Genomic DNA, 18,315 nt, shown 5'->3' with positions numbered 1-18,315 from the left:
AGGAGCCACCTTCAAGAACACGGCCAACATTTTTCTCTCAAAATTGTTACCATTCGGTCGCTGAGGTGGTCATCTTGGGAAGACGTATCTAACACCTGTCGGGCGAGGAATCAGAGGACAAAGAACAATGGTGCCGTTACTTACTCTTATTTTTTGATGATGAAGAGGAAGATTGATGCGAATCACTCCTGGATCTGGATCTCGTGGAGTGTTTGGATCTTTTACTGGGCCTTTCAGGAGATTTGTCTCCTGTGGAACTCATTCCTTCATAGTATTTTCTTTTTGAAGGGGAGGAGGATGGAGATTTAGATAACTACCGACCTAAAATGAGCTTTAATCTTCTCTCTTTCAAGGCCTAACTGGTTATCGACTGGCAGAAGCCACACTCGATGACGCTGTGCGCTTCGCCTAGGCACTAGAGACAAAGCCTGTGAGAATCCGTGATTGACATCTTTGAATCCCAGTCCGCACATCTCTTGAAGCCTGTTTTTGGCACAGACATCGTGACAGAGTCACCAAAAACACAAATAGTGCGACGTTTGTCGAAGAAAGGTTTTCGATGAGGCGAGTCGAAACATTGTGAGAGCATGTTGTGCATGCGTAAAAATGTAACAGAGATAACGGGGTGCGGTGCGTGCAATATAACTATCATCGACATCACATCCGGACGCAGTAATGGCAACCGTTGAGGCACACCAATGCCAAACAGTGCATCCTGCTTTCGAATAATAATATTTCTGAGACTGTAAAGCAAGATACGAATATATCTAAAATAAAGATTCCGTGGGGGGACACAATCCATTGGAATAAGCTGTTTGGCATTATATAGAGGATACAAAAATAGGTATATCATGTTCCTATACTATCATTGAGGGGTTTTGGTGACATCATAAACCATCAAGCCGAAATATGGGTGGTTCATAAATGTTTCCAAGAGAACTCACTGGCGTTGCTCTGCTGGCGGAGTCAAGGACTGTACCACAGTGGCAATCGCTTCTCCCCACCTTGGCTGATGTATTCTCTCATTAAATGTTTTAGCCTTAGCTTTAAAAATTATTTGTTTATAGGCTTTTGCTGTCTGTTTATAGGTAGTGGCTGACTCCACTGTGGGAGCCTTTCTCCAACAAAGCTCAGCTTTTCACTTAATTCTTCTGGCTTCCAAAATTTCTGCCGAAAACCATTTAACGTGGCCTATAGATTTATTCGTTTTGACTGGTTTTTTTTGGGGACAGAGTATCAAAAGCTTGATTTGTAGCCTCCCAAAGGTATTTTTAGCATAGGCCCTTTTTATATGACTAGACTCCACTGGGACTGTATTATTATTATGTGATGGTCGTAGCTTGCTCCCATCTTAGATTTAGGTTTAGATAGGCGTTTTTCACACCCTTGATAACGTTCAATAAACACCCTTGAACTGTGATGACTTGTGTCTGTCTTACTTTGATACCATGCCTTCCTTACACAGGGCAAACCACTAAAGTGTAGAGAAGAAGAAATACAGATAGGGTTTACCGATCTGAGAGTTACTAACCACCCCGATAGGGACGTCTGGTCTAGGGAGTTGGGAACCAAGCCCAGGGAAGTCAAGAAAGGAAAGGAACGGTCCTATTGCCAAAATCCCCAGCCCCTTTAGACCCCAAAGAACCTTTGCGAATCAACCATTCTGACCATCAAAAGTCTTTAATAAACACCCTTGAAATTACTCTAGGAGTCAGCGTGATTATAGGTGGCTGCCCCGTCACACGAGCCAAAAGTTATTAGCAATAGAATTTTGAGAACAAATTGCTGCTGTTTCATTTCTGAAAATTCTGTCAGCCTCCCTGCTGCAAAGCACCATGGGAGATATTACTGTAATTTGAGGAGAAGGGGACAACCCCTTCTTCGTCAAATATTTTAAAAACTACTTTACGCAATTACCCCAAAGCCCCTGGAAAAGCAGTTTTTGCTGTGCACTGGAGAAAAAACTCGACTTTTTTCTCTATAGGAAAATGAATAGGACTAGGCTGTGTTATTTTGTTTTCTTAATAACTTCTTTATTTTTTCACTAAACTTTCCCAAAATGTCCAGTCTGCGAGTGGAGGGGATGGGGGCAAGCAGGTAAGGGGGTGGGGGGCTATACATATAATTTTGTTTGCAGAATATCAGCCAAATCTGTCATACGAGTGAAAAGTAATTGCCAATTCATTTGTTGGGTTTCCTATTGTACTTGAGACTCAATTTAACTATAGTGCAGTGACTGCTGCACTATAATATATACACACACATTATAAAAAAGTCTCCAGCCGCACCTTGTTAATGGATGGGCCGGTCACTCAGGAAGTTGGGTCGGTATCTAGACTATCCCCACCACACCACATACAGAGGGTAGGGGCTTGTCACATTGCCTCTACAGATACTCCTGCCACCAGCAGTGACTGCATGCTCGGCTCCCCTTAAAAGGGTGCATGAATTCTATGTAAATCTATCGAGGGAAAAAGTAAAACTTGAACAAGGATGGGAAACTCAACAGTCAGGCAGTCATCACACAAGGCCTTCACTTGCATTCCGTTAAGAATAGATAGGCTAAAGTAGCCCACCCTGGGAACACAATCAGGGCGTGACAACCAGAGACAACCAGAGACAGGACCAGCCCAATAGGAAGGGCTAGTCAGCCCCAAGTTCCACATCGAAAGTGGAAGACATACTCAGGGAAGGAACCCACCAGCCAATCCTTAATTAAAAACAGCTGCCTGAAGTAACACATCTAAGAGCCCTTTCACCAGAGAGAGGCTGCAAACTGGGGTTAAAACCCTATAAAATCACACAGGGTCACTCTGTCAGGGTGGAAAATTGGAGCAAGACACAGACGGAACAGTGTGGAGCAGTTCCATGAGCACAGAGCGTACATGGAGGAAAGTTCACACAGGCTGCATGAGGCCATGCAAAGGAGAAAAGGGGTGTATAAAGACTTAGGAACCTGGGGTTCAAAAGGCTAGGTGAGGCCAGATCATGGGGAGATGGATCAGGATAAAGTTCTGAGAGGCTGGAGGGTGCTGGGTCAGACCATGTCAAGAGGAATGCTACCTGGATAAAGATCCAGGGTGGGGGGACGAGAAATCTAGAGCTTGAAAGCAATAAGGAGGAGGATGGCAATAGTAGTGAGGAGACTGGTGATAAAAGGAGGAGGTTGGTGACAGTAAAGATGTGGTTGGTGACAGTGAAAAGGAGGTGGTTCGAAAAGACCTAGAGGCAATAGGGAGGAAGTGGATTACCTTCCGGACACTGGCCAGGACTATTTGGCAAGGCAGTTTCAGTCGATGGGGATAGACGGAAGTGGTTGGAGAAAGTAAGAAGATAAAGGGACATCAGGAGGAGGAGGAAGGAATCCTCCTTATGTCAGACCGGAAAGGGTTCAGCATTTGTGGTCAGCCCATGGTAGATGTTTGGCACAGGAAAATTAACAATTATATGACATGGGGCCTGTGTAAGGCACAGAAAAACAAAGGAGGGGCCCAAGATCAAGACCCTGGGAGGAAGAGATAGGCGGCCTCTGAGGGGGATAGAGGCCCTCCTCTGTAAATCTGCGGTACAATAAAGAACCAGCTGACTCAAGTGGCCACAAGACTTGGATGTGCTAAGGAGCTCCAGCCCTGAACATACTGAGAAAAACTTTCTTTTGTCTAAAAACTTTACTTCCCTAAGAGACACTTTATTTTGTTAGGTTGCCTAAAGAGCTTCCCAGATCCTGGAGAGAAGCCATCCTGACAGTTCTAGTTGGTGCATACACATACTGTTTGTTTGTTTCTTACTTCATCATATGTTAATTTACCCTTAAAACCTTTCAAAAATAATTTTAAACTACGATTGTGGTCTGTCTGTTCTGTTAGTCATGTCACTCTAAGTGACATAAATATATGTACATCAATGACACAAGCAGAACAGCCATTGGACCAGGAGCACACAACGGTGTCCAGACATTTGGTCGACCGAAAACTGGTCGAAAGACATTTGGTCGACGCAATTTCGTCGGAAACCAAATGGTCGAATTTTTTTTTTAATTATATATTTATTTTTCGGGTTTTCGTTTTAAAAAAAAAAGGGTTTTTTAGAAAAAAAAGGGGGTTGGGGGGGACCCCCCCCCCCCAAAAAAAAAAAATGTCTGGTAACCACACACAACACCAAGCATAACAGGTCTGCAAATGTCTGGCTGCTGAGACGTTTCTCAGTACATGAGACCATCACATGATGAGCTTTCAACTATGAAGAACATTTGGGGACAGTGATCTTATTTTAGAGTTGCAGGGCAGAAACGGGTCGATGTAGCAGAGTATTACAGCAGGCTACAGATGTATGAATCTTAGCGAAGCCAATACACATATGAGGGTAGGGGACACAGAGCGATATCAGCTGATGCATATTAGGGGGCTCAGAAAAAGCAGTTCATTGACATGATCTTTTGACGAAATCAAAAAAGCTGCTTGTCTGAATTTGGGACTTAAACAGGCAATTTGGCATGGAATGCCTATGTGGTATTGGGAGCCATAAAATGTGAGTACTTAAAAATAGGTCTGGATTTTCGGCCGAGGTTAACACGTGCAATACATGCTTGCAGAAGTGATAGGGTCTTACCAAAACGAGCTGTAGGAAACACAGTAAGGCTTTTTGTTTACCAGAGAACATGAAGCTCTGTGTCTAAAAGTATCTTATCATCTCGTTTTGAACTCTGTTTAGATAAAAAGGATGAGTATTTACAACTCAATATGATTCATGACATGGAAAGAAATTGCAAGGTAATAAAAAGAAATGATACTCTACATACCATGGCAGTCCTGGACTTGATGAACCAGTCAAACCTGAACTGTGGGGCATTCCGAACACATTGTCTTAGTTCTTCATACACATTCTCTTTATCAAAGCCCATTTTATGTAACATGCAGATCAGGAACCTATCTTCTTCCTCTGTGTAGTTTTTGCCTTTATTCGTGCCATACTGAATGCGAAGTTGATGAAATGGAGCTTTGTACCTTGCAATCTGAAAAAGGAAACTTTATTATTGGTAAATGAGGGGGTAGATATGAACATGTGTTATTGAAATTCATGTGTACATTGCTATCTGTGAGACCGTTTTTATGTTATGCACTTTCACACTTGTTATATACATTTACAATCTGCCAACACATGCCATTTTTTTAAACACATTGGAAACGCTTTCAATCAATTAAACAATATTCGCTTTATTTCTAAATATAATTCCCTAAAAGCATTTACAGTTTAAAACGATGTCAATCGGCTCAATCTAAATCAGTTACTCACAAAATGCATTAAATATATGAGACAACAAAAAATGAAAACAGACGACTCCTGTAATAGTACAATTGAAATACATCAGATTTGACAGAAACACATGGAAATCTCTATACAACTATGTGATAAAGGTATGAGCTAATTTCACATACATTTATTTTACTATGACAAACATCTCAATGGGAGTTGTATGAAACTATGTCAGTACCCAATATGACTTCCCTTGTGCATGGCACACTTCATATTGTTCCTTCCCAACTGTTTTTGGTTGGCTATGGTGAATTCCTGTTACTCTTTAAAAACTAAGCATGTTCAGGCCTATGAACGGTTGTTTTCAGTTCTGTGTATAACACAGGTCGGTATTGCGGATCTTCCTTTATTATTATGTTCAATATGCAGAGTACAATTACATCAAAGGAACCCCTCATAGCAAAGCATAGAAGCTCACTGTCTCCAGAGCTCTGGTTCTCTCTAAGCTGGACTACTGCAACAGCCTCTTTCTAAATCTGCCTGCTTCTACTCTTCGCCCTCTGCAACTCATCCAGAAAAGGACTGAAATCTCTGCATGGGCTCCCAGTGGCTGCGAGCATTAAGTTCAAAACCCTCTGCATTGTCCACAAGGCCTTCTGGGGCCTGGGGTCTCAATATCTCCAAATCTATCTTCCTAAATATCTTCCTTCTCGAGCTCTTCACTCATCCGCCTCCAACTCCGTCAGGGTCAGTCGCTTCTCCAAGCAACGAGTTGGTGGTAGATCTCTTTCTTCGGCTGGGCCCTCCCTCTGGAACAGCCTCCCTGCCTCATTGAAACTTGAGGAGAACCATCTTCGGTTCCGGAAGCACCTCATGACCTTCCTCTTTGCTTCTGTTTTCTCTCCTCCTCTCCCCTGCTGAACTCCTGACAGAAACTGCACTTGTCACCTGGCTACCCTCAGATCTCGGGCCAAGATACCCTCCCCCGCTACATGCACACCTGCACTACCTACCGGGCAAAACCTGCACTTGGGGGCTGTTTTGGTATCCCTAAAATCCCCATCAGCTCTTGACACTTGATGTCTGCACTTACCCCTTGCACTTGCCACAAGTTGCGAGCTCTTTTACCTGCTATTTGTATTTATTTTATTTATTTTTTACTGTTGATCCTATGTATTGCACTGCCCCTTACCACCTCCCCTGCACTTGCGCGACCTCAATGTCACCTGGCCTAGTAAAATCGTTGTCTCTGTCTTCCCTCTGTTACCCCTCCCTTGCCTCGTCGCGCTTTGAAACACTTGTGTATAGGTGCGTTATAAATACCATATCATATCATATAATATCATATTGAAGAAGTAGTTGATAATAGATTTTAGCAATGCCCCAACCAATATTGTTTCTCTGCCTCTGGCAATACAGAGAAAATCAGAAAAAAATGTAGTTTTAAATCTGGAACAATGAATATACATAATTGTGGATATTTAATCAAGAAGCAGCACAATTTATATAAATGAAAAGCCATTTTAAGAAAACAAGGCAATAGTACATACAGCAACAAAAAATGTCGATAAAAACTGACCCTAAAACTCATTATACATCACTCAACAACATACTATGCATATAAACTAACTGAGACAAACGGGGCAATGTGTAGAAAGTCCCAACCACAATTCCCTAACTGAAACAATAAATACACATTTATAAATACATGTAGCCAGGGGGAGACCACATTGAATACATTGTTGTAAGTGTCTTCAGCTACTTCCAAAACACTGACTGGGTTCGGCGTGAAAAGTTTAATTACATCTTCATCAGGTAAGAAATGGTCATCCTGAAAGAACATATTTAGAATGCATCAATCAGCAATTACAGACAACTATGCACTGCAGTACTATTAACTAATTAAAACTGTACTTAAATTTGGGCCGTATAGCTGAAGGAGGCCTGGAAATGGTCAAGAAACCAACAATGAATTAGGAAACCTGAACTATAAAAGGGGTTATAAACCGACAGCACACTCTACACTGGAATATCTGCTGCCCCAAATGAATGAAAGAGGGCAGAACGTGCCAACCAAAATAGCCAGAGCCATACCAGTGACATTAAATATTAAAAAACCTATAGCACCCAGTGCAATTTAAAATAATTCAAAGGCACAATGGCTGGAATAGAACCACCACAACAGTAGCAAAACCTTGCTTTCCACATCTACCCAGTGATCCAAAAAATGAAGGTAGGAAAAGCACCCGAGAAGTGGAAAAGAAATTGCAGTGTATGAAATAATACACACTTGGGTACCTGAAGCCGCCACCAGCTTAGCACTGAAGGAAATCTCAAGTCACAAAACATATGAACAGGTACACAGCCCAACGCCCTGTGCATGCAGATGGGCCAAACGCGAGTCTACACAACATTTCTGAAGTTAAGAAATACCTTCTACTAAGCATAGACACCTGAAGCAAAGGTCAATCACTGCATAGAGAAAGCACACAAGCAGAAAATAAAATACAATCAAATAAAATAAAACAACCTGCACAAGACTACCAACATTGAAACGTGTATGCATGGTCAGATTAGCATGATCGAAAACTGAAAGAGCAGAGCTTACGGCAGAGGAGTTGGCTAACAGAGTACATCCCATTGCAGATGAACGCTGTGTCAAATACAGTGTGACAAACAATTTCAGAAAATAAAACTAGGCTAATACGAGGCATAAATATCTGCACACGGGTCAGGTACTACATGAAAGATGCACACAAGCAGAAAGAAAGGCCCCCAGCACTGGGCAACAAAAGTTGAAATGTGAATGCATGGCCGAGGTAAATATTCACAAATTATGTAAAGGCAAGGCTTGCTGCATGGGGGCTCACAAGACAGGATGTCTTACGAGGTACATCCAATTACAGGCGGACGCCGTATCACTGAATACTGGGCTTGAGGAAGGAGGATGCGGCGTATGTTTACTGATGAAAACCTGCAAAGTTGAAATCTTGTGTCCTGCCGACATGGGAGCCAAAGAGATGGAAAAAGGACTCCTGAATGAAATTATATTGCAGTGGAGAGAGGCACACTGTGGATCAATGTGCTACACAGTGTGCTACATAATACACATACACTCATGTGAACACCGCAGAGTATGAAACAGCAATGTGGAAAAGTCAAATTAAAGCACAATTTATTTAAAACAAAAAAGTTCCAGCCTGGTCCAGATAAAACTACTGAATCTAGTCACAGGAGGCTGCCATATGGGACTGAAGCATGGCACACTGTGAGTGGAGGAATTGCCATTTGGCAATCATAACTCATTGTATGCTAGCCATAATTAAATGAGCAGCGAGATGAAAAGTAGCCCATCATTAGCAAGTGCGCTGTGTCTAACAGGGTATGCAATGTGAGCCACATGGTCAGGCGCCACCTTAATACACGGACAGCCATGAACGATGGAAAGGGATTCCCTGCCTCGTAGATTGTACGCAGTGAACCACATGGTCAAACACAGCCTTAATGCCCTAACAGCCATAAAGGTTGGCCATGGAAAATGAAAAGTGGAGGTTAATTCCCTGCCCAGTCCCACTCATCAACGGAATTGAGACCACTTTCAAGTGTTTTCAATTAAACGATCCACAGTTGTTCTTTATAGCTTAGCTTCCTTGCTATTTTAACACTGGATGACTCTTGGACCTTCTCAATGCAGAAAGTGAGAAACCAATGGTGCATTCAAAGGCAGGTTCCAGATTTTTGAGCAGTGCTCATTAATCATAAAATAGACCCCCGGATGCTTTTCCTACATATAGTTTTTGGCAAGGGCAATAAATCCCATAAACAACATTTTTACTTTTGCAAGTAGTGAAAGTGCGTAGTTCCCAGGTTTTACCCGCACACTCGATTTTGATAGATGATTTACAAACTGTACAAAGGGTGCAGAGGTAATGCCCCACCAGTGGTCGTTGGTACACATCCCTAGTTGTTGGTATTGGTGTATGTGTCTTTCTACTTGCCCTTGTTAAACTTTGTTTAATGGTTCTGCCTTTCTTAAGGCAGTAAAAGTCCACACAACTCAAATTCATTTGGGAAGCTTGTCACAAATGAATACCTCTCATCCCTATGCTGTAGTTCATTAAAACAAGTAATATTAATACAGTTAAAGCACAGTAGTGACACCATAGTTAAGGGTACATGACACTTACATAGGAAAATAAAAAACACATTATCTCTAAATATTTAACTTAACTATGAGAGTTCACCAAATGTGCGATGCAACTTATCCAGCGAAATATTCAAGCCACATTTGGTGGGGTTTTATAATTTATTTTATTTGGGATGTTGATTAATACATATCTTTTGAACTGGTTTTTTCGTAGGCCTACAAAAAAACACACTTCCGGGATCTTTCAACAGTTAAGCGATTATGCTACTTTCATTTTGATACTGGATTTCAGATTGAAATAGTGAACAGACCATGATACTGGTCATACAGCAATTAACTCAGCAGTTAATCATTATATGGCATGAACACAATATTTGAGAACTTAATAGGTGCATTGTAAAGGAGTGTGATCTGTCCCTGGAAATGCATCTTTAATCAGCTCTGGGGAAGTTACAGAAGGGCTGCATTCACTTACCACCTAATATGGTACTAAAACAAAAAAGCTAGTATATATGAGGAAAAAAAGAGTGCCTTCAATTTATCTATGATGCTGAGGTTGCAAAGCGCAAATGGCTCGGATGGATTATATGCTTTTAAACTAGAAGTATTCATATGTAGAGCCAAGCTAAGGTTTAAAAATTGGCTCTGATGTCACAACTATCCACTCAACAGCCCCACCAGGGTACACTTAATCTCCTAAAGCCTTTGACATATGTGGAAAATGTGATCGCACAGTTTTCCTTTCAACCAGTGTCTACTGATGAAGTTGACTAAATTCTTTAAGATTAAAGCCACAAACTGTGCCAGTGACGTATGTCATAGCAATATTATTCAATAGTGTGCTTCGCTTTTGGTGCGAGCAATTACTGCAATCATCAATGAAACTTTCTCTACTGGTCTCTTACTTGATTCATTAAAAGAGACCTGTATCACTACCATTATAAAAAAGTTCTCTTTAGATTCTTCGTACCCCGGCAACTATCGATCCATTACTAATGGCAGCTTTCTCCTCAAAATCTTAGATAAAGATGCCTATCTTCAGTTGCAGAGTTTTGTCACTCACCACTTTTCGGGCATCTACCAATTTGGCATTCACCCAAAGCGTAGCACAGAGAACTTTACGCTAGATATTCAGTTTGGCATCTTTGACATCTTGTCCCTCTCAGCAGCATTTGCTGTACTTCATCACAACATTCTATTGTCGCAACTTTCTCAAGACCTCAACCTTGACCATCTAGCCATTAGCTGGATCAATTCCTTTTTGTGAGGAAGGACCGCCTCAGTGGTACTGGGACAGTATTCCTCCAATACCCATTTTGTTGCATAGGGAGTCCTTTGGGAGCTTGTCTGTCCCCACTTCTGTTCAATCTTTACATAAGACCCTTCCATGATCTCATGAGTAATAAAGCAGTCCACTTTCAAAACTATGCTCATGACACCCACCTGCTGTTTAGGCTGTCTGCTGATGTAGTTGAAGACTCTAACCATATTAACAAAATATTCAATGTTATCAGTCTGTGGATGAAGGATAACTGGCTGTGCCCGAATGATAACACAAATAACTATTATTGCTGGCACTGCAGAATACCATCAAGAAACTGGGAACATGTTATAACTCCATACCTTTGAACACCTACATTTTCCGGATATTGAGGAAGGCCAAACCCTTTGCCATCTATCTCAATACCGAGATGAATATGAGATGCCAGGTCTCCGCCACTGTTAGCTCTTGCCATTACTACCTGTTTGCTGTGTCAGTTAAACCATTCATATCTGACCTCAACGCTGCTGCTGGGGCTATCATTTGAGGTTGGACTATGGCAATGCACTGCTTGTGAGGGGACCAGTAGATGAGGCGGCGCGACTCTAGGTAGTACAGATGCTGCTGCTCGGATTGTGGCTAATGTTGCCAGAAGATCACATATTACTCCAACTTTGAAAAGCTTCGACTGGTTGCCAGTAGCACAGAGGATTACGTTTAAAGCTTTGCCCATTGCACATAAATGTACATACATGGATGTTCCTGTGTACCTCAAAACACAATTAAACCTGCATCAACCCTCTTACCCTTTTTCTGTTCCAGCCAAAACTATTTTTAGATAGCTAGCGGGTTAAGCGCAGTCGTGCTGGTGGAAGGTCTTTTGAGTTACTGCACAGTTTGCGGCTTGACTCCATCCTCACATTTTTCAGGACAAATTTGAAAACACTATTTTTTAGATAATCTTTTACTTAATTCTTTTGTCCCCCTGAAGGCTTCCTTTGCCTCTGGATATGTTGCCTTGTTTTTGTGTTATGTTGTTATGATTGTCTTGTCATAGCACTTTGACATCTCTGGGCTTTAGTGCTCTATAAATAATAAAATAAAATAAATATTCCAATGGAAACACCCAATGGCAGAATTTTCTAAGAGTGTTAATTAAGCAAAAACACTCCATCTGGGGGGACAGATCATGTTGTAACTGCCCGGGGCCCAAGTTAGAGCGTTCAGGCCTTAACAATGGGCCTCGGACTGTTGCCACCCGATCTGGGGGGCCAGATCAGATGTTATTGCTATTAGCACTCTGGGTTTCCAATCCAGAAAGTGCTAACAGCAATGCATTTTGTATGAATGAACGGGACACACTTGTTGCGTCCCATTCATTCATGGGCACAAGTGAGGACGACGGGAGGCCTTCGAGGAGGGCATCGCCCCAATCCAGGTGGAATAGGACCAGTGTTTCAACATTGGATCTAAATCTGTGCCGAGGCAGGAAGGGCTTGACTTTCCACAGGAGGGAGAGCCAAAACCAAGCTGTCTGAGTTTTCTTAGCTATGTGTGTCTTGAAGGAGAGGTATTTGTCGATGTGGAATGCAAGGGAGTTGGCGCAGGAGTTGAGCTCAGGTGTGAAGCCCTCAGGGTTCATTGTTCATAGCCAGGTCTCTATGTCTGGGTGTTCAGTGATGTTTGTGAGGAGTAGCAATGCGGTCTTGGAAGGATTGAGCTTCAAGTATGCACTGGACATCCAATAATGGATCATTGAAAGGCAGCTTTTAAGCCTCTGGATGTCCTTGATGGAGCCGATCTTGAGGTATAGCTGTGTGTCAGCGTATTTGTGGATGTGAATGTTGTGTGTGGCAAGGAGGGCTCCCAGCGGCTCCATGCATAGATTGAAGATAACTGAGGAGAAGTTGGAACCCTGTGGGACTCCACAGGTGACAGGTGGTAGTATTGGCCATCTAGAGGAGTCCATCTGAACAAACTGCTGGCAGTTAGCGAGGTAGGACTTGAACCAGCCTAGGCCAAAGTCACTGATCCTCATGTGTCGATGTATGGTGTCAGTGAGCGCCTGGTGATCTACTGTGTTGAAAGCGGCCAAGAGGTTGAGTAGAACCAGGAGGCAGGGGTGGGCTTCAATAAGGATGTTGAGGGCGTTGTTCACCACCGGTATAGTTGCCATCTCCGTGCTCCATCTGGGTCTGAACCAGGATTGACAGGTATGGAGGAGATTGTTGGTGTCGAAGTGTTGCTGTAGTTTCGTGGCGACCACTTTCCCAATGATCTTACCTAGGAAGGGAAGACGGGTGATGGGGTGATAGTAACCTAGGTTGTCGGGATCCAGAGTGGGTTTCTTTAGTAGAGGGAGGATATGTCCCGTCTTTAGGGTCGATGGGCCGGTGCTTTGAGTTAGGAACTTGTTAAGGAGCTCCAGGTAGCGAAGGAGAGCTTCTGCGGAGAGGGTCTGAGGATGGATGCTGGGAGGATGTCATCTGTATACAATGTGGCTTTGAGGACAGCAAGAGTTTCTACCAGGTGCTCTGTAGAGAGTGTCTTGAATGTTTTCCGGGGTGTGGATATTTCGTAAGGAGGGACATGAGGTGTGTTTGTGGATGCAGAGCTGGTGTCTATGTGCTGGTGAATCTTGCTGATTATGTCGATGAAGACGGTGTTCATGGCAGTGGATTTTTTCAATGTAGAGCGTTATAGCTGGGTCGTTAGCAGTTTGATGAAGTGCTTGACCGATTTGAAGGCTCTGGTTTTGTTGTGGGTTTCTGCTATGATGTTCTGATAGTGGGAGGCCTTGGCATGGGCTTTACAACTTGGGGGACGCCAAGTAAAGATGATAATCACTTTCCACATCCACTGAATTAAAAGGGTTTTGTTGCATTAAATCTGATCACCTTAACTAATGTTTTTTCAGTGAATTCTAAGGGATTTGTTGGACCATAGTTTATTCAAGGGTCACAAGCTACTGTACATTTTGCACTGATATGTTTCTTTAGGACCCACTAGCCATGGCCTTCACCCGCGGCCACTGTACATGTACCACCTATAGGTTTGTTTGGGGCCCACTAGTCATGACCTTCAGCCCTGGCCAGTGAGCATGGCCTTCGGCAGTTCCCACTGTATTTTTTAAGCCCACTAGTCACGACCGATGGGTTTAGCCACTCGAAATATTGCACCAATAGGTTTCCTTGAGTCGCCATAGCCATGACCTTCAGACATGGCCACTCTACATGTTGCGCCAATAGATTTCTTTGGGGCCCACTGCCTAGTAAATGTGATCACAACAGACGACCCCCCATTTTTTTTTTTATTCTCAGTCACCATTCCCCCAATAATTACAGCAGTAATCTCATGGTAATCAGGTACCAATTACTGCGATAAAGCTCCAGTAACGTGTTTTGTTTCTGAGCGATTTTTCCGTTATTACTGCAATCATTTCATGAGGTACCCCTAATAATGTGAAAGCGTCCAAACTGTAACTTACTCCCCAGACCACCCCCAACTTCACATGATGTCCTCTTTACCCTCCCCATCTCTAACCTGGTGAGATTTCAATCTTTTTCCTCTTTAAAATAGCTTTTATTGCATTTACTGTTTTTGCATTCGCCTGATATAACTGCGGACATCGGTCGTATTGAGCAAAAGAAAATTGCGTCATTTAATTTCTGAAAAGCCTCTCTGCTGCAAAGCACCATGGGAGATACAGCTATCATACTCGCAGAAGGGGGTGCCCAATTCCCTGTCAAATATTTAAAAAACGACTGAATGGAATAGCCTTACACCCCTACCGGAAATCGAGTCAAGGCTTCGTGTCTAAGTTGTTTGGTCCAATTCTGTCAAGCAGTTTTGCTCTGTACTGCAGCGAAATGTTGACTTTTTCTCTATTGGAAAATGAATGGGAGCAGGCCGAAAAACAGCTAGTTTTTTTCTTAATACATTTTAAATTTTTTAATGAATCCTTCACAAACTATCCAGTCTTTGTTTGCAAAATATCAGCAGACTCCGTCTTGCAAGTCACAAATTATTAGCAATTCAATTTTCTGGTTTCCTATGGAACTAGCTACACACTACAAAACAATATTGTTTTCTTTATGTTCAGAAAGTCTCACAATAACCTGCTTACATACATATATAAAACATGACAGCATAAAGGGACCGGCCCGCCGGTGTAGTTTGACAACTTCCCGGGACTAGTCTCGGGAGAATAGATTAGATGCAACGCGCTCGCCTTGGAAGCAAGACGATGTGAAACAACACAGGTTCGATCCGCGGGTCCACGTATGGAAACCTCTGGGTATTAAGCGCGTTATAAATATCCAATTACAACCAATTACAATCCCAACATGTAGTACCATGTGCATGCCATACGTCTGCTTTTACCATTGCTGAAAAGAGGATCTACAATTGGAAATTGCCATTTTCAAAATAATATAAATGATCTCAATTACTATAATGCGGTGACCACCAGACTATAAATATATATATAGAAATTCAATGAAAAATCTTTGTTAAAGGGACGTAATGGTTAACACCATTTTACGTCCCTCGCGGTAATGGCCAGTAGCCAGATTGGCCGTGTCATGACCTTATGTCATGACCCAGACAATCTGGCTACTGCCCACGGCAAAAGGGTATACCTCAGTCACCAAAGGTATATGACTATTTTTTGTACCTACATTATGACACTTGTCAAAAAATAAAACACTGGATCATTTGCAAAACCATGCTTTAATGTCCTTGCCAATGCTCCTCACGAGTTTGCTCGAAATCCGCCCATGTTTTATTTTTTCAAAAGTGTCAAAATGTATGTACGTACAAAAGTCATATAACTTAGCCTCCACTTGACAAAATCCATTCAGTTTGACAACTTCCCGGGACTAGTCTCGGGAGAATAGATTAGGTGCAACGCGCTTGCCTTGGAAGCAAGATGATGTGAAGCAACACAGGTTCGATCCGCGGGTCCGCGTATGGAAATCTCTGGGTATTAAGCATGTTATAAATAACCAATTACAACCAATTACAATCCCAACATGTAGTAGCATGTGCATGCCATACGTCTGCTTTTAACATTGCTGAAAAGAGGATCTACATTTGGAAATTGCCATTTTCAAAATAATATAAATGATCTCAATTACTATAATGCGGTGACCGCCAGACTATAAATATATATATATAGAAATTCAATGAAAAATCTTTGTTAAAGGGACGTAATGGTTACGTTGCACTAATAAAAACCTATGAAATTCAATGAAAATACATTGTTAAAGGGATGTTATGGTTACAAGTAAAAGTGAAAAACCTCCGAAATTTGCGAGTTATGGTAAGCTTAGCAACCATAACTCGCGCCACCACCGTTCACTTCTAAGACTAACACCCAGGACATCAAAGATGACATCACAAATGTCATTTTTAACTCTTCTATACACTTTTTGCAACTTTCTCCACTGTTTTTGCATCTGTCAATGTCCGCAAATGTCTGATATCGTCACAGACCTTCCGGACAGTGCCACGTGACCATGCGCTCGCATGCAGCATGATAACGTGTCTGCGAAGGCGTCCGCATTTCGGAATCGGGTCCATGCTTGGAAGACTGTTTGGAACTGCATTTTTCAACTGATATAGGAACTATCAAGCTCAAAATGTACCCTTGCACAGCTCCTACACCTATACTTACTCATTATCCATTAACAATCTAGTGCACAGTACATACTTGGAAGAATATAAGTAAAACTGCTATTTCTGTTAAAAATGGCATCGGATATTGCCCTCCCTCCTTCCCAAGAGCCACCACCACCACCACCAGCTGGAGAACCTACACAACAGAAAAAGCGCAGTACTTCCAAAGACAATGAAGAGGACCAAGAAGATGAGGTAGAGGACGTGCCTACCTCTAGCACCAAGAGAGAATCATGGGTGTGGCAGTTCTTTACCACTGTTGGAAGTGTACCAAAGGCTAAAGATACCAAAGTGAAATGCACAAAGCGGGAACCCGGGCTGCTAAAAATGTTTTTTCCTACAGCAGGACTCCTGTGGCATTTCGCTGTAGTAAGGAAGGATTTTCCTTCCTACAACGAGACGCCTTGGGCGTCCCGCTGTAGGAAGGACAATCCATTTTCAAGATTGCCACCATGGAAAGAGAAGGCGGTGCTCCGTACAGAGCCCCTCTTCCCTTTCTATGGCAGCCTGCAGAACTCTATGACCATATTACCACAAGCACATTTTTTTCCCTTTCAAACCTTTCCTACCTTCGAATAACTTTACCCCATAGCCGGTCCCAGGTGGACATGGCCAATTGAACACAATTTTTCAGCCGCAACAGGGAATAACAGCCCGGCAGGCCACGTTATCGGCCCAAGCAGAGTGTGTCTGTGTGCGCCCTGATGTCTGTGGGCTTTAGCGTGTTATAAATAAATAAATAAGCAGAACATTATCTTCCATTGCAGCCCCTGCAATGGGGGATAAAGGCCATTAGCAACCCTGGTTCCCAAAGCGGGAAGCCGGGGTGCTAAAAAATAGATTTTTCTTCCTACAGTAGGAAGAACAATTCTTTTCCAAGATGGCCACCATGGAAAGAGAAGGCGGGGCTCCGTACAGAGCCCCTCTTCCCTTTCAATGGCAGCTTGCAGAACCCATGACCATATCAGCATGAGCAAATTATTTTTCCCTTTCAAATCTATCCTACTTTTGAATAACTTCACCACACAGCTGGTCCTAGGTGGACATGGCCACTTTAACACCATTTTACGTCCCTTGCGGTAATGGCCAGTAGCCAGATTGGCCGCGACATGACCTTATGTCATGACCCAGACAATATGGCTACTGCCCACAGCAAAAGGGTATACCTCAGTCACCAAAGGTATATGACTATTTTTTGTACCTACATTATGACACTTGTCAAAAAATAAAACACTGGCTCATTTGCAAAACCATGCTTTAATGTTCTTGCCAATGCTCCTCACGAGTTTGCTCGAAATCCGCCCATGTTTTATTTTTTCAAAAGTGTCAAAATGTATGTACGTACAATAGTCATATAACTCAGCCTCCACTTGACAAAATCCATTCAGTCTTTACACAAACATTGAAGGTTGGGTCTATAATCTTTCTCAAAACATTTGTCCACATTCGTCAAAGAGCAACAAAGCCATCTAAAAATGTTGAGACCCCCACCTAATTTCGCCCTCTCTTAAGAAAATCCCACCAAACTTTAGAAAACCATTTATATCTAGATCCAAAATCGTTTTGCCAAATGTTGTGCAGATTCGTCAAATGACACCATATTTATTTGCCTTTACAATATTTTGGGACCTCCCCCCCCTCTAATTTTGCCCCCTCTTGACAGAATCCCACAAAACTTTGCAAAATCATTCAGGATTGGGTCTAGAATAAAATTGCAAAATTACATGCAGTTTTATTGAGTGGCGCTAAAGTTATAAGTCATCCACAAACTGCTTTTCCCCAACCCTGTAATATAGAAATAGGTACAGATGTCCTAGGACATCTAAAGTGTCCGCGGACACCACAGGACTGCCCCAGGACATCTGGAGTGTTTGCGGACTGTTGGGGGTGAAACAACCAGTTTTTGTGTAAGTGCAATGTTGCTTTTTTATTTGTATGTTTTTGCTGCGCTGTCCGCGGACCCCAAAAAAAGTCT

At 42.5% G+C, this 18,315-nt stretch overlaps 1 protein-coding gene across 3 annotated transcripts in view; it reads right to left on the bottom strand.

The window, feature by feature from the left end:
- LOC138480867 (probable global transcription activator SNF2L1) overlaps positions 1-18,315 on the bottom strand; it is a 1,964,402-nt gene that overhangs the window by 221,918 nt on the left and 1,724,169 nt on the right. For all 3 annotated transcript variants that reach the window (XM_069612650.1, XM_069612651.1, XM_069612652.1), the window contains one exon: positions 4,799-5,011. In XM_069612650.1, the coding sequence (XP_069468751.1) occupies positions 4,799-5,011 (213 nt within the window). The remainder of the gene's footprint in view (positions 1-4,798; positions 5,012-18,315) is intronic.

Source organism: Ambystoma mexicanum, chromosome 5p (genome assembly GCF_040938575.1).
Source record: "Ambystoma mexicanum isolate Mex_15411 chromosome 5p, UKY_AmexF1_1, whole genome shotgun sequence".
Classification (NCBI taxonomy): Eukaryota; Metazoa; Chordata; class Amphibia; order Caudata; family Ambystomatidae; genus Ambystoma; species Ambystoma mexicanum.
Note: the sequence above shows the minus strand (reverse complement) of the source record. Positions and strands in the feature narration are given on the sequence as shown.